Source organism: Ovis canadensis, chromosome Y, assembly GCF_042477335.2.
Source record: "Ovis canadensis isolate MfBH-ARS-UI-01 breed Bighorn chromosome Y, ARS-UI_OviCan_v2, whole genome shotgun sequence".
NCBI lineage: Eukaryota > Metazoa > Chordata > Mammalia > Artiodactyla > Bovidae > Ovis > Ovis canadensis.
The window spans coordinates 14,711,755-14,728,801 of NC_091271.1; the positions used below are offsets into that span (position 1 = coordinate 14,711,755).

At 41.4% G+C, this 17,047-nt stretch overlaps 1 protein-coding gene across 1 annotated transcript; it reads right to left on the minus strand.

Annotated features, from left to right (window-relative positions):
• Positions 1-450: 450 nt before the first annotated feature.
• LOC138431397 (zinc finger protein 280B-like) lies at positions 451-2,067 on the minus strand (the record flags this gene model as incomplete). The annotated part of the gene is made up of 1 exon (XM_069573499.1): positions 451-2,067. A coding segment is annotated over exon 1 (1,617 nt), but the record flags the coding sequence as incomplete, so codon positions are not given.
• Positions 2,068-17,047: the final 14,980 nt, after the last annotated feature.

Consider the following 17,047-nt stretch of genomic DNA (forward strand, 5'->3'; position numbering starts at 1 on the left):
TCTGGCTATATAGCGGATACTGAGATCTTCAAGGCATGAAAACACTTCAAACTTACGTTGCTAAAACACTCTACAGATTATATGTATAGTAGAGCTTTCGAACTTACAAGTAACATCAAATACCAAAATAGGTTCTTACTTTTCCTTTCTCCACTTCTCTCATTCTCTCTCTCACACACACACATGCGCACATCCTTTTTACATGTTAAGACAATTATACGAAAAACAGATAATAGATTTTTAAGTAACATCTCAATATGCAGATCAAACAAAACTGTACTTCCTCTATTTAAAACAAAATCACATAAATTACCCATCGGTTTCCCTATATTTGATATTATTGAATAATGCTATAAGTTGATTTTTTGTTTTTAATGGGGTTTTTAACTTTGACTGAAATACTTGCTTCAGACTTACTGAAGGCAGAATTAACTTTTTTTTTTCTTTTTTTGACCTCCTCCTTTTAGATTTGGGGGGTGATGATTCAAAATCAGATGTGTTCACAGTAATGGATGCTACTTCCACCAATCCTGGCTGAAGGGGTTCCGGTGATACCTGAATAACAATTTTTGTTTCAGGAGACAATCCTTCTAGCTGCTTAGGCTTCTTAAACATTTGATGACACTGGGTCTTGTGCTCCCTTTCCTCTTTGGAAGTTAAAAACTGTAGCTGACATTTGGAACACTGGTGAAAACTCTTTTCCCAGTGCCCTCGATGATGATGTCTGTATGCTGTTGCAGTTTTAAAAATTTTGAGACAAAACGGGCAAAGTAAATTCTTAGTGTTACCATGGTATGCTCTGAAATGTGCATCCACATCTGCAAAAAATGATGATCTGTAACTGCAAATCTGGCATACATAGGGCATTTCACCAGGCTTATGATTGTCTTTCATGTGCTCTAAGAGAACCTGATCTGTCTCAAAGGACAACTCACAGATGTGACAGACTGCGGAGGGCTCCTGGGGCGTGTGGACACTTTCAAAGTGACACTGCAGCTGGAAGGCAGTAGGAAACTGGCAGAGGCAGTGCTGGCAGGTGGTGTGGGTTTTCCAGCTGTCACCTCTCTGCCTCTCAAGTTCCATATGGTGCTTCATGTGATTCATAAACTTGACATTTTTTAGAACTTTCAAGCAGCTGAGGCATTTAAACGCCGTGTGGGTCTTCGGTTCTGGCTGCCCAACTCCTCTATGCCCGCCATAGTAGAAGTCACGAAGTAACACAATCAGATTTCCTTCTGTGGGATCACCAATTTTGTTTGGACTTGCCAAACTTGGAAAATCAGTTTCTGTCAGTCCATTTTCCCCTAAAGGTCTTACAGGCTTGCAGTGAACACTGTCCTTTGGAAAAGGTGTTGGACAAGGTTCTCCATTCTGAACATGGCTTAGTGAGGTATGGACACGGTCTGGTGTGCTTTGCTGAGTGGTCACTGTATGAAAAAAACCTGACGGGGAAAAACCTAAAGAATATTCCCCTACAATGCCATCACTGAATTTAGGCCTTCTGGGATTTCTGTGATTTGTTTCACAAGGGGAAACTCGCTTTGATACATGAGGACTTTTATTCATATCTCCTGCAGAAACTGCTGTTTCTACTGGATGCTGCAATGAACTTGTGAAGGTAATCAAAGAAGAACATAACTCCTTAGAAAAGCAATCAGGCACTATTTGTGGTGAAATATTTTTATAAGTAGCTTGAGACGGAGGTTCAATAATAACAGGACTACCTGTTGATCTTGATTCAGAGTCACACACTGGCAAGACAGTCTTTGCTTCTGATGTAGGAGTCACATGACTAACAGGCTGTAATCTGTGAGCGTTACCTTTCCTGAAGTGACCATACCTTTTTCTCCTTGAATAAGAACCTGGGGTATCTCTGTTCAGTATGTTTGAAACGACTGGTTTTGAAGCTGAGCTCATCCCAACAAAGATCACGTCAGCATCTTCATTTACATGTTCCGCTCCAACCAAGATCATTTCATCATCATCATCATCTACTTGTTTGGTTTCTCCCTCCCTTTTCCGTACTTCTGGCTCTTGTTCTTCACGTAACATACATGGGAGTTCCATATTTTTAATACCTTTTTATTCTTAGAGGGTGTGGCCACAAGTTCCAGTGCTTCCTTTATACAAACTGCCACCTAAGTATAAACATACTACAGATTAGTTAAGTACAGAAAAATGGGCTATTTGATTATCTCCAAAACTCTAGAGTACTTATACACACCCTTATCTTACAGACAAAGACACTGAGTGTCAAACAGACTCAATGACAGCTGAAAAAACTATGACTACAAGTCTACATGGCTCTAGAATCATAGCTTTGTCGCATGTTCACTTTAACCTCTTCTATTAAAAAAAAAAAAAAGAAAAAAAAAAACCACCACTACTGATCATTAGGTGAAATCACATGTAAAGGATGAGTATTTTTACAAAAGCACTGTTGTACAGCGTTTAGAAACATGGACTTTGGAGTCAAAGGAGATTGAGTTGGAATTCTAACTTAACCACACACCAGTTACGTCTTCTTGGGCAAATTTATAACTTTTAAATGTGTTTCTATATCTTAAAGACAAACATGCTTATTTCTTAGACTTAAGGTTAACAGCTTTTTTAAAAGGCATCAGCTATTCAATGGCATCTTGTTTTGTAGTAAAAATGGAAGAAAATGTATCTTAAATGCACATTACAACTGATCCACAAATTCTAATTTCATAAATGTTAACAAAGAAAACAGGTAGCAAATTCAAAGTATAATCTATCTATACCTAGTTAATAAACAGCATAATTCAATGTCAAGTACTTAACACAGGCCTAGGAAATTGAGAATGAGCTCTCTTTGATAATCTCACCCCAATTCCACACTGATATATCCTAAATTTCTCCCTCTAATCCTGGCTAAACTTCAATCCAACAATGCTTCCTCCTTTATGCCACACGTCTCTTACCCACATAGCAGGCAAAGTGATGCCAGTCTTTCTCTCATACCAATATCAGACAGAGACATCACACACACACACACACACACACACACACACACACACACCCCTGATATCGTTTATGAATACAGGTGAAATAGTCCTCAACAAAATACTGGCAAACAATATCCAACAGCATATAAAAAAGACTGTATACCATGATCACATGGCATTTAGGGAGGTATGCAAAGTTGGTTCATTATAGGAAAGTCAATCAACATTATGCCATTTTAAAACAATAAAACAAATAACACATCTGCCTGAAGAAAAAGCATTTCCCTGAATCTAGCACCTTTTCATAACCGGGGTTAAAAGAACACTTAATAATTAAGAACAGAAGAGAACTTTCTCAATTGAAGGGCACCAGTAAAAAGACCCACAGCTAACATCATACTTAAGAATGAAAAACTGAAAGCTTTCCCTCTAAGACTGGGAACAACACAAGGAAGTCTATTACACACTTTGGCTCAACATTATACTGGCAGTTCCATAACCAGAGCAATCAGGTAACAAAAGAGAATTGTTGCTGTAGTTTAAAAAAAAAAAAAAAAACACAATGAAAAAACAAAAAACAGCCTTCAGAATGGAAAGGAAAAAGTCAAACTATATTGGAGATAACATACTTTTGTATATAGAAAATCTTGAAGAAAACACAAGTATTAGAATTAATATAAAGCTTGCTGAATAGAAAACAAATATTTCAAAAGTCAACCACATTTTACACTATAGCAACAAATGTAGTTAAGTAAATACTTGAATCTACACTAGCATTAAAAAGAATACTTAGGAAGTCAGAAAGAGAAAGACAATATATTCTTTTGAATGGCTGAGTAATACTCCATTGTGTATATGTACCACAGCTTTCTGATCCATTTATCTGTTGGTGGACATCTAGGTTGTTCCATATCCTGGCTATTATAAACAGTGCTGCGATCAACACTGGGGTACATGCGTCTCTTTCAATTCTGGTTTCCTCAGTGTGTATGCCCAGCAGTGGGATTGCTGGGTCATATGGCAGTTCTATTTGCCATTTTTTAAGGAATCTCCACACTGTTCTCCATAGTGGCTGTACTAGATTGCATTCCCACCAACAGTGTAAGAGGGTTCCCTTTTCTCCACACCCTCTCCAGCACTTATTGCTTGTAGACTTTATGGGAATCAATTCTAATGAGATGGATGAAACTGGAGCTGATTATACACAGTGAAGTAAGCCAGAAAGAAAAACACCAATACAGTATACTAACACATATATATGGAATTTAGAAAGATGGTAATGATAACCCTGCATGAGAGACAGCAGAAGAGACACAGATGTATAGAACAGATTTTTGGACTCTGAGGGAGCGGCAGAGGGTGGGATAATTTGGGAGAATGGCACTGAAACATGTACACTATCATGTAAGGTAGTCGCCAGCCTATGTTTGATGCAGGATACAGGATGCTTGGGGCTGGTGCACAGGGATGATCCAGAGAGATGATATGGGGTGGAAGGTGGGAGGGGCGTCAGGATTGGGAACTCATGTACATCTGTGGCGGATTCATGTCAATGTATGGCAAAACCAACACAGTGTTGTAAAATAAAATAAAGTAAAAATAAAAATTTTAAAAAAGGAGAGAAAGACAAATATCATATGGTATCACTTACATGGACTCTAAAATATGACACAAATTAACTTATCTATGAAACAGAAACAGACTCACAGACATAGAGAGCACACTATGTGATTTTCAAGAGGGGAAAGGTGGGGCAGGCACAGATTGGGAGCTGGTGATGAACAGATGCAAACTATAATATATACAATAGACAAGAGCGTACTGTATAGCACAAGGAACTATATTCATAATTTGTGATAAACAATCATGGAAAATGGTATGAGAGAAATTGTGTGTGCATATGTGTGTGTTTACATATGAAGGAAAGGAAAGAACAACTGTTGGCAAGCACGTACAGAAACTGGATCGTTGTGTGTTATAGATAGATTTTAAAATGGTGCAACTGCTACAGAAATCAGTTTAAAGGTTCCTCGAAAAATTAAAAAAGAAGAGCTGACACATGATTCAGCAATTGCACTTCAGGATATAAATGCAAAAGAAGTTTACATGGGGTCTTGGGATATCTGCAGAGCCATGCTCACAGCAGCACGAAGCACAACTAAGAGGCAGAAGCATCGAAATGTCCATCAAATGTGATATATACACACAATGAAATATTATTTAGCCATATAGAGAAAATTCTGTCACATGCTACAACATGCATGATCATTTCAGACATCAAGCCAAATGCAATAAGCCAGTCGTACAAAAAGACAAATACTGTAAGTTTCTACTTGCATGAAATAGCTAACCCAGTCAAGCAATAGAAAGGGAAAAAAAAGAACGATGGAGTCCATGGTCTAGGTCAACGGGCAAGAAAAGAGGAGTTGCCATTTAATGGGACAAGTGATGGGTACAGAGTTTCGATTTTGCAAGCTGTAAAGGTGTAGAGATCTGCTTCATAACAATGTGATAAGGAATTCCCTGGTAGTTCAGAGGTTAGGACTCCACAGTGTCCTATCAGGGGCCTGGGTATGATCCTCAACCAGGGAACTGTCATTCAAGCTGCACAACACAGCTAAAACAATGACAACAACAACATATCAACACTGTGACTATGTGTGTGTATATGTCTTAGTCACTCAGTTGTGCCCAACTTTGCATCCCTAGGGACTAAAGCTCACCACGTTCCCTTCTCTATCGGATTTGCAGTGGGTTGTCATTTCTTTCTCCAAAAGGCTGATGAAAGTGTGCAAAATACTTAGCATGCAAAAATGTTTAAAATGGTAAAAATTTAACTTAGATGTTTTCTACAACAATTAAAAACAGAAAAGCATTTAACAACCAGGAAAATAATTTGAATAGGCATTTTCGACTCTTTGCAACCCCATGGACTGTAGCCTACCAGGCTCCTCCGTTCACGGGATTTTCCAGGCAAGAGTGCTGGAGTGGATTACCATTTCCTTCTCAAGGCGATCTTCCCCACCCAGGAAGTGATCCCAGGTCTCCTACCTTACAGGCAGACACTTTCCCTTCTGAGCCACCAGGGAACCCCGAGCAAAATGTCAATCAGTCTCACTGAGATACTACTTCACACCCATACTACTTCACACCCAATCAAAAGGACGAATAATAACAAGTGCTGCAGAGGATGTGGAGAAAAGGAATCTTCATGATATTGTTGAGGTAATTGCTGTAAAATGGTACAACCACTCTTGCAAAAGTGGTTTGTCAGTACCTCAAAAATTAAATGTAGAGTAGCCATATGACCCAGTAATTTCCCTCTTTTGTATATACGCAAAAACACTGAAAATGTTCAGTCCATGCAAAATCAGTGTTCACAGCAACGTTACTCACATTGCCACAAGGAGTACACCATCCACGAATTATCCATTCATTGACGAATGGATAAACAAACTGTGGTATACACTCAAAATGGACTGCATGGAAGCCATTTACCATAGTCATGTACCATGTTCAGCCATAAAAATAAAACAAAAACTTTCACTGCTATACAAGCATGAAAAAGATGAATCTTGAAAGTATACAAACGAGGGGACTTTCCTGGAGATCCAGGGTTTAAGACTCTCCACAGGTGCCATCCCTGGGCTGGGAACTAAGATCCCACATGCCACATAGCTAAATAAATAAATATTTAAAAAGAAAATATGACATCTGAATAAAGCCAGACACAAAGGTCACACATTGTATGCAGGAGAACTGTAGGTGGAAGACAAGCAGGAAAGAGAAGCGCTCTGTAATCTAAGCGAAACATTTTTATCAGGGAGGAGGAAATGAACTACTCTGATAAAGGCTGCCAATAAATTAAATAAAATAACAACTAAAAATCGACCCCTGAGTTAAATATTTGAAATTCACTAGTGGCCTTGACAAGAGTGGCTTTATAGGAAAATGAGAGAACTCGAGATAACAAAGTCTAGGAACAACTCTGCAGAGGTCTGTAACAAGCAAATATGAAACAAAAGCAGCAGAAGCAGGATGTGTCACCAAAAGATGGATTTTTAATGACAGGTCACATTAAAATCAGTCTGTTTGCTGATGGGAACCATCCAAAGAAACAGAAACCTTAACCCAGGACAAAGAGGAGACTTGCTAGAACATCAAGAAATGAGTAGGTCTAGAACTGAGTAGATCAAAATTGAGTACATCAAGCCAGAGAGCACAAAAGCTGGAGAAGGCAATGGAAACCCACACCAGTACTCTTGCCTGGAATATCCCACAGATGGAGGAGCCTGGTAGGCCGCAGTTCATGCGGTTTCGAAGGGTCGGACACGACTGAGTGACTTCACTCTCATGCACTGGAGAAGGAAATGGCAACCCACTCCAGCATTCTTGCCTGGAGAATCCCAGAAAAGGGAGAGCATTGTGGGTGGCTGTCCATGAGACTGCAGAGTCAGACACGACTGAAGCGGCTTAGCAGCAGTAGCAGAACACAAGAAGGGTACACAAGCCAAATAATTTGCTCACATTGACAGAGCTGAGATCCTATAAAAAAAAGGCTGGCATAGTGGATTAATGGGTATGGTAACCAGCCTTCAAGTGAATTCAATCTCCTGATATTCCTACCCCTGGGTAGTTCTCTCAATCTATCACAGGGTAGACCTGTGAGACTAAGCAAATACACAAGTGAAGATGTGTAACATCTCAAAAAAGACTCTGCACTTTATCATGGGTGCAAGCGCTTTCCTGAATCACTCATTCTGAGAAAAGACAGCAGCCTCCACAAGAGAAACCCCTTGGAGAGGCCCACAGAAGGAGGAACTGAGCTGCATGAGTACAGACAAGTGAGAGAGCTTAGATTCAACAAGCTAAGTCTTCAGAGGTTGCCAAGCCAGACAAAAGCTTGACTACTACCTCAGGAGGGATCCTAGGCCAAGAGATAACAAGTGGTAAGTTCTTTCAAACTATTCCATTTTGAGATCATATGTACAACACAAACATTTCAAGTTCTAATACCATTCACATCATACTTACACACAGAACAGTTCTCCTATAAATATAGCAAAAATCAAAACACACACACACACACACACACACACTCACTCGCCCAATCCAAAGCACCAAAACACAGGAGTTGCCTAGCAGTCCAGTGGTTTGGTTAGGACTCAGCCCTCTCACTGCCAGGATCCTGTGTTCGATCCCTGGCTGGGGAACTAATATCCTATGAAGCCACATGTTGTGACCAAAACAAAACATGCTCTGAAGTTCAAAGCTGTACCAGCAAGATAAGTATACAACACAGCTGTAGGCACAAGTTGCTGGGCATAGAGCTTCCTATGATCTTGTTTACTCGCATGAAATGAACTCAGATGGTGCCTCACCCCCATCCAGTGGAGTTCACTTACTTAATGAAGAAAAGCCCTTGAGGGTACAGAAATGAGCAAGTAATCTCACGTGAACATGTTAAATCACAGGATATTTTCTCTGAATGAACCACTGGATTCATTCATTCATTTGGCCGTGCTGTTTGGCTTGTGGGGTCCCAGTTCCCTGACCAGAGATTGAATCCAGACCACTGCAGTGAAAGCCCAGAATCCTAATCACCAGGCCACCAGGGAACCCCACACCTGCATTGCTTTGCTTTCCTAGCTAAAACCTTAGGATATGTGCATTGCCCCATTTTAGCCTCACCAAGTGGTAGGAGTCAGCTCTACACAGTTTAAGAACCATGGTGCTCTTTTTTTCTTTCCAGAAGGCAGGAGAAAGCAAGTCACCCTGCCTGTTTTTAAGCTTGCCACTCAGAAAGCTGCAAACCTGAAACCATGATGGCCCTGAAGTCAGCACCCACAATCAGGGACAGGTAATCCCCAATCAGGAATACTCTCTCTCAACAGCAACGTGTCAGCCAACGAATGAAAGGAGAAAAACGCAAAGTAAGAAAGCCACAACTTTGTTCCTTGTTGTAAAGACGTCTGTCACCTTACCTCAGGGGCCCACTGAAATCCTTAGCGCTTGAGACCTCCCAGGCAGCACATGGTCACATCCTGGGGACAAGCAGAGGAAACGGCCAGGGTGAGTCCCCTGTTCTGGGAACATTCTATCCCCCCAGGCCCTACCTGGTCCTACCCTACGGATGCTGACCAGGCGTCTCACACTCAACCAGACCAAGTGATTGAACTCCTTTGCCCTGAGCTTCTTCCTCCCACCTCCCTTCTCTCAGTAACAAACAAACAAATACCTCATCTGCCAACTTCCCAAACCAAAGGCCTGAATCTCGGGGCCCCCAGGGACGGGGCAGCCCTGGAATCCGAGGAGAGGCAGAGGAAACAGGAAAACGACTAAAGCTCCAGGGCAGTGAAGAGGCCGCTAGATAGATGTTTTTTTGTTTTTTGTTTTTTGTTTTTTTTTCTTTCTGCGCCTGCCTGACTGTGCCTGGGTGCAGAACCGGGTTGGGCCGTGAAGATTTGTGCATCTGTGTTTAAATACATTAGGTACCAAAGGAAAGCTGAGGGTGGTGCTTGGGGCCAGGGTCCTAAGAGCCCCTTTCCGCGAGCTGTCTTGTCCCGCCCCCTGGGCAGGAAAGCTGCTCGAGAGCTGAGCCCGCCCAGACTAGAGAGGGGAGAGGGCGAAAGGAGCCTGAGGCCTGTGGATCCTGCCGCAAGCTCTCACCGCCCTCACCAGCCGCCCCGCCGAGCAAGGCCTCCTGCGAGTAGGGACCCGAGAAACCCTCCCTTTAGCCGTCAGGCACTGCTTTGGCTGAACCACGCTCCAGGCCTTACCGGAACCCGTTGAGGGAGGACACAGAACTGCCTGCTGCTCACCTGCCCTAGGCAGTTCCAAGATTAACCCTCAGGAGTCGAGCCTGAGGGCATCTGGCCTCCTCAGGTCTGGGGCGCGGCCTCAGCTCCCCCTACAGGCGGGCGGGCTGCCTCCGATGATTGGCTGCCAGGTGTCGGCGCCTGCAATCTGATTGGCCGCAAGGCCGAGCTGGGCGCATGCGCGCACTATGAACCCGCCCCCCACCCCCTCACCCCTTAAAAGCAACCCCTGTGGGCGTGGTCAGGCTGAATCGAAATCTTAAGGATCTTGGGTCAAGATTGCTCAGCTCAGCAAGCGCGAAGAAAGAATAAACAGATGGCACAGTCGCCCGGGCACAGGGCTGAGAACGGCCTCTGAGTTTACCAGGGGAGTCCAGTGATGGTGTCCGGCACTCACAGCCCTCAGGGGTGACCTCACTTAAGCCAGTTCTTTGCTTAAGGAACTTGACCTTACAGTGGATCTTGGCGCCCCTCCTCTTGGGATTACATTTCAATCAAGGCAGGGCAGCCTGCCCCTGTTTTTGCACTGTCTATTGTGAGCTGAGAATGAGCTTTACTTTTTCTTCTTCTTTTTCTTCTTTTTAATTTAAGAGCTTTACACTTTTAATGGCTGAGGAAAACCGAAAAGAATTTTATATTCTGACGTGAAAGTTGGGTGTAATTTAGTTTTCGGAGTCCTTAAAGGTGGAACAGGGACTTGCCAGCTTCTTTGGTTATCCTCTATGGCTGAAAACTTAATTCATCGCCAATAATCATATTCGCAAAGCCTAACATATTTCTTTTTTGGCCCTTTACAGAGTGTTTTTTAAATGCCCTGTTCTGCTGGAAGTCTCCTAGTAGTCATATGGGAGAATAAAGTTTTGGTTTTGTTACAATATTTTCTTCTCCATTATATTCATTTTTCATTCTTTACTAATTTCATTCCTTCATATCACTATAAGTTTCCTTTAATGGAAGCAATGAAATAACATCAAAGAAAATACCTTTGTTGGTAGTTTTAACAGGTGACATGTTAGAACGTATATGCTCAACTAAAAATATGTTGTATATATACAGTAAATACCACTTTAAGTATCTTCAGAATGTGTATCTAGTTTCAAGTCACTAGGAAGGTTTGTTAAACATCCAATATTCTAACCTCCAGCTGTTCTCAACTTCAAAAAGATAAAACTGTTTCAATAATTTGTTATCTCAAGTTTAAACTCCGTTTTAGCAACATATATGAACATGCTTTCTAGGTCACATGATTTAATCTGACATATCGCCCAAAAGTGAAAATTTTGGAATACTTTTCTCAAAAGAGAGATGTTGTTTTCTTCTTCCAGAAAGACTGGTAGTGCAGCCGATCTTTGAACAGTTTGTCGGTTTTTATTAACTCCATAAAGATTAAGCTGTCGAATTAAACTCTTCATGCTCTTGGTTTCAAATTTTCTAAAAGGCTCCTTTCTTTCCAAGACTTCTTTCCTGAAGAGTTCTTCATTGATCACTCTACATGTGCCTGTCTCATCCCACCAAATAGATTCAAACTGATCACTTTCCACTATATTCCAAAGTTTTTGTGGAAATGTGAGTGAAAGAAAATCATTCACATCATCTGTTTCAGAGACAGAATATGTGTAGTGTGGCCTTTTGATCACCAGATCCTCAGACAAAGCCTGAAAAGCATATTCTTCAATCATAGATCTCAAAACTGAGTCCCCAGTTGTATAATCATACCAATAAGATCTAATGGAGGTTTCTGAACCAGGGGATTCACCTTTAGGAGGTCCATCTTGAATTTCTGAAGAAATATGTGCCATCTCAGGGAAATCTTTCTTCAGATAATTTTCTCATTTGTCTGCTTTTACACAATGCAACTTCAAATGATGTTTGGCTGGCCTACAGAGAGAAACTCTCTGGACGATCACAGAGGTCCTCGCAGTCAAACAGCTGTGACATCACAAAATCACTGGTCTCCTAGCAATCGAAGGTTAGTTGTGACATGACAAAGTCACTGGTCTCCTAGCAACTGAAGGGTAATGTTCAACCAAGTGTTTACTTCAGCATCAACTTAAAATACAGACTGCTGGCAGAAATAGTAACTAAAACCATGAAGCATGCAAAATCTCATTACTAAAGTTGCGTTTTTTTTGTTGTTGTTGTTGTTGTTGTTGTTGTTTTGGTTCCTGTGTTTGGGGTGGTGTTTCTCTTTTTGGCAGTTTGTGGTTCCTCTTTATTGTGGAGGTTCCTCCCTGTGGCTGTGGTTGGACGAGGGGCTTGTCAGGTTTCCTGGTTAGGGAAGCTTGTGTCAGTGTTCCGGTGGGTGGAGCTGCATCTCTTCTCTCTGGAGGGCAATGAAGTGTCCAGTAGTGAGGTTTGAGATGTCTATGGGTTTGCTGTTTGGGCAACCTGTATATTGATGCTCCGGGCTCTGTTCCTGTGTTGCTGGAGAATTTGCATGGTATGTCTTCCTGTGGAACTTGTTGGCTCTTGGTGGTGCTTGGTTTCAATGTAGGTATGGAGCTTTTTGGAAGATTTCTTTTTTTAAAAAATAAATTTATTATTTTAATTGTAGGTTAATTACTTTACATTATTGTAATGATTTTGCCATACATTAACATATGTCCGCCACAGGTGTACACATGTTCCCTTTCCTGAACCCCTTCCCTTCTGCCAACCCGTACCATCCCTCTGGGTCGTCCCAGTGCACCAGCCCCAAGCATCCAGTATCATGCATTCAACCTGGGCTGGCGACCCATTTCATATATGATATTATACATGTTTCAATGCCATTCTCCCAAAACATCCCACCCTCTTACTCTCCCACAGAGTTCAAAAGACTGTTCTATACATCTGTGTCTCTTTTGCTATCTCGCATACAGGGTTATCGAAAACTCACATCAATAAATCCACTTTATTTCTGAAATAAAAGTGATTTATCATCCTTCTATGCACACATTCTTAATATTCAGTACTGTTACCCTAGCAGACTTGGTCTACTTGCTTCTGTGCAAACAAATTTATGAATTGACTGTGGGTTTCAGTGGGGGGTGGGGCGGGAAGTGCTTATTGTAGGACCAAGCAAGGTGTCTTAGCAGCTGGTGCTTCAAAGACGCAAATCCCCAAATACTTTCAGGGGAAATATTTTAATGGCTGAGTGAGGGTGGAACATGGGGGTCTGTGATCAATATTGGGACATTCTACTAATGGCCTATTACTGAGGATATTGGGAGTCCACATCATTGACCGTCTAGTTCCAACTATGCACTTACATTTCAGCCTGGTTTGGGCTTTAGCATCTCTAAAATTGTTCACAGGATATTGCTCAGAATGTCTGTCATCGATGGTCCTTGCTGCTGCTGCTGCTAATTCGCTTCAGTCGTGTCCGACTCTGTATGACCCCAAAGATGGCAGCCCACCAGGCTCCCCAATCCCTGGGATTCTCCAGGCAGAACACTGGAGTGGGTTGCCATTTCCTTCTCCACGCTGGCCCTTGAGGAGGGACTAAAGACCCTTGAGTTTGATTGGTGGCTAAATCATTATTATTGTCTATCACTTGATTGTTTTCCTTAGTTTCTGACTTTTCTAGCTTCTCTGATTAAAATTCCTTTTGAACATGAGGAGGGCTACAATCTCCTACCTCTCTCTCTCGATTTCCATGCTTTTCAATCTTAAGGAGGGACTGCTTAGTACAATAAGCAGGACTTATTGTACTTGGAGCTCGATCATAAATATGACAGAAAATCTGAGTGCAGTTTCAGTTTCTTTTTCAGGTTTCCCAGCTCTTGGAGTGATTGAGTCAGCAACAACTTTGGCTCTTTCCTGTTGAGATGGAGCATGGAGTTGGAAATAATTCTCAAATCTAGGCTTGCTATCAATACTTTATGATATGAAAACATATCTCTCTATTTTATATATATTATATATATATGTCTATATCAGTATTTTGTCATTAAACTGGACAAACATTTGAAAATTGGTCTATACTTATGAAAAGGAGAGAGGTGAGTGATATAAAAGAGTCCTCATATGTTACATGCAGCCAAGGAAACATATTTTGAAGTATTTCAACTTACATAATATTCAACAATCGAGTAGAATTTGAATCATTCTACATTTGGGTTTTATTGTTTTCCCATTTCTATTACACCTAACATGAATTAAAAGCCATTGCACTTTTTTTCATACACACACTCATGCATAGACAGGTGTATATATTTATATATGTCAAAATATAATTTTAGGCAACTTTATTTAGGTGACCACACTCATTGAAGCTCCCAAGATCTTAATAAACTGTTTGGGAAGCCCTACGTTACTTAATATCTTTCTGGCTGAAACATTCTTCTCGTTGCTGAAAAGCTCTCCTTTCATCTAGCTCATTTTCCACTATTCTTTCTGTAATAAGAGTTAGGGCTCATACTTATGAGGGCACCTTGAACCCAGAAAACTGCAACTCAAGCTTACTTAGTGATATTGTTCCAAACATGCTGTTGTTTTCCTCACGTTGGACGCAATTTGACTTGATTTATTTCTAATATAAATTTGTTTATTTTCATAGTAGTCTAATTGCTTTACAATATTGTATTGGTTTTGCCATACATTAACATGGATCTGCCATGGGTGTACACGTGTTCCCTATCTTGAAAACCCCTGCTACCTCCCTCCTCAAACCATTCCTCATGGTGACCCCAGTGCACCAGCCCCGAGGATCCTGTATCACGCATCGAACTGGTCTGGCGATTTGTTTGACAAATAATATTACACATGCTTCAATGCCATTATCCCAAATCATCCCACCCTCGCCCTCTCTCACAGAGTCCAAAAGACTGTTCTATACATCTGTGTCTATTTTGCTATCTCACGTACAGGTTTATCATGACCATCTTTCTAAATTCCACACATATGTGCTAGTTTACTCTATTGGTATTTTTCTTTCTGGCTAACTTCACTCTGTATAATAGGCTTCAATTTCATCCACCTCACTAGAACGGACTGAAATGTATTCTTTTTAGTCGCTGAGTAATACTCCATCGTGTATATGTACCACAGCTTTCTTCTCCATTAGTCTACTGATGGACATCTAGGTTGCATCCATGCCTTGGCTATTAGAAACAGTGCTGTGATGAACAATGGGGTACACCTGACTCTTTCAGTTCTGGTTTCCTTGGTGTGTATGGCCAGCGGTGGGATTACTGCATCATATGACAGTCCTATTTACAGTTTGTTTGTTTTTTTTGTATGTTTAAGGAATCTCCACAGTGTTCTCCATAGTGGCTGTACCAGTTTGCAATTCCACTAACAGTGTCAGAGTGTTCCCTTTTCTCCACACCCTCCCCAGCATTTATTGCTTGTAGACTTTTGGATAGCAGTCATTCTGACTGGCGTGAAATGGTACCTCATTATCGTTTTGATTAACATTTTTCTGATAGTGAGTGATGTTGAGAATCTTTTCATGTGTTTGTTAGCCATGTGTATGTCGTCTTTGAAGAAATGTTTGTTTACTCCCTTCGCCTGTTTTATCATGGGGTCGTTTATTTTCCTGGAATTGAGGTTCAGGAGTTGTTCGTATATTTTTGAGATAAATTCTTTGTCAGTTGCTTCAGTTCAGTTCAGTTCAGGTCATTTCAGTTCAGTCGTGTGTGACTTTTTGAAACCCCATAAATTGCAGCACACCAGGACTCCCTGTCCATCACCAGCTCCCTGAGCTCATGCAAACTCACATCCATCGAGTCAGTGATGCCATCCAGCCATCTCATCCTCTGTCGTCCCCTTCTCCTGCCTCCAATCCCTCCAAGCTTCAGAGTTTTCCAGTGAGTCACCTCTTCATATGAAGTGACCAAAGTACTGGAGTTTCAGCTTTAGCATCATTTCTTCCAAAGAACACCCAGGAATGATCTTCTTTAGAATGGACTGGCTGGACCTCCTTGCAGTCCAAGGGACTCTCAAGAGTCTTTTCCAACACTACAGTTCAAAAGCATCAATTCTGCAGTGCTCAGCTTTCTAAATAGTGCAACTCTCATATCCTAACAAGACTACTGGAAAAACCAGTCTTTACTAGATGGAACTTTGTTGGCAAAATAATGTCTCTGCTTTTGAATATGCTATCTAGGATGGTCATAACTTTCCTGTCATAGGGCAAGCGTCTTTTAATTTCATGGCTGCAGTCACCATCTGCAGGGATTTTGGAGCCCCCCCAAATAAAATCTGACACTGTTTCCCCATCTATTTCCCATGAAGTCATGCGACCAGATGCCATGATCTTAGTTTTCTGAATTTTGAGCTTTCAGGCAACATTTTCACTCTCCTCTTTCAGTTTCATCAAGAAGCTTTTGAGTTCCTCTTCAATTTCTGCCATAAGGGTGGTGTCATCTGCATATCTCAGGTGATTGATAGTTCTCCTGGCAGTCTTTGTTCCAGCTTGTGCTTCTTCCAGCCCAGTATTTCTCGTGATATACTCTGCATATATATTAAACAAGCAGAGTGACATTACATAGCCGTGACAGACTTGTTTTCCTATTTGGAACCAGTCTGTAGTTCCATATCCTGTTCGAACTGCTGCTTCCTGACCTGAATATAGGTTTCTCAAGAGGCAGGTCGGGTGGTCTGCTATCCCCATCGCTTTCAGAATTTTCCGCAGTTTATTGTGATCCACACAGTCAAAGACTTTGGCATAGTCAATAAGGCAGAAATAGATGTTATTCTGGAATTCTTTTGCTTTGTCAATGATCCAGCTAATGTTGGCATTTTGATCTCTGGTGCCTCAGCCTTTTGTAAAACCAGCTCGAACATCTGGAAGTTCATGGTTCATGTATTACTGAAGCCTGGCTTGGGGAATTTTGAGCAGTGCTTTACTAGCGTGTGAGATGGATGCAATTGTGCCATGATCTGAGCATTCTTTGGCTCTGCCTTTCTTTTGGATTGGAATGAAAACTGACCTTTTCCAGCCCTTTAGCCACTGGTGAGTTTTCCAAATGTGCTGCCATATTGAGTGACGCACTTTCACAGCATCACTAAAAGGGGGCAAAATCCCTAAACAGACGTTTCTTTAAAGAAGACCTACAGATGGCTAACAAACACATGAAATATGCTTAAAATCATTCATCATTAGAGAAACAAAAATTAAAATTTAATGCGTAGTCATATCACACGGTTCAAAGTGGCCATCACCAGAAATTATACAAGCACGAAATCCTGGGGAGGCTGTGGAGAAAAGCTAACCCTAATACACTGCTAGTGGTAACACAAACTGATACAACCTGTATGCAGAACAGTCTGGTG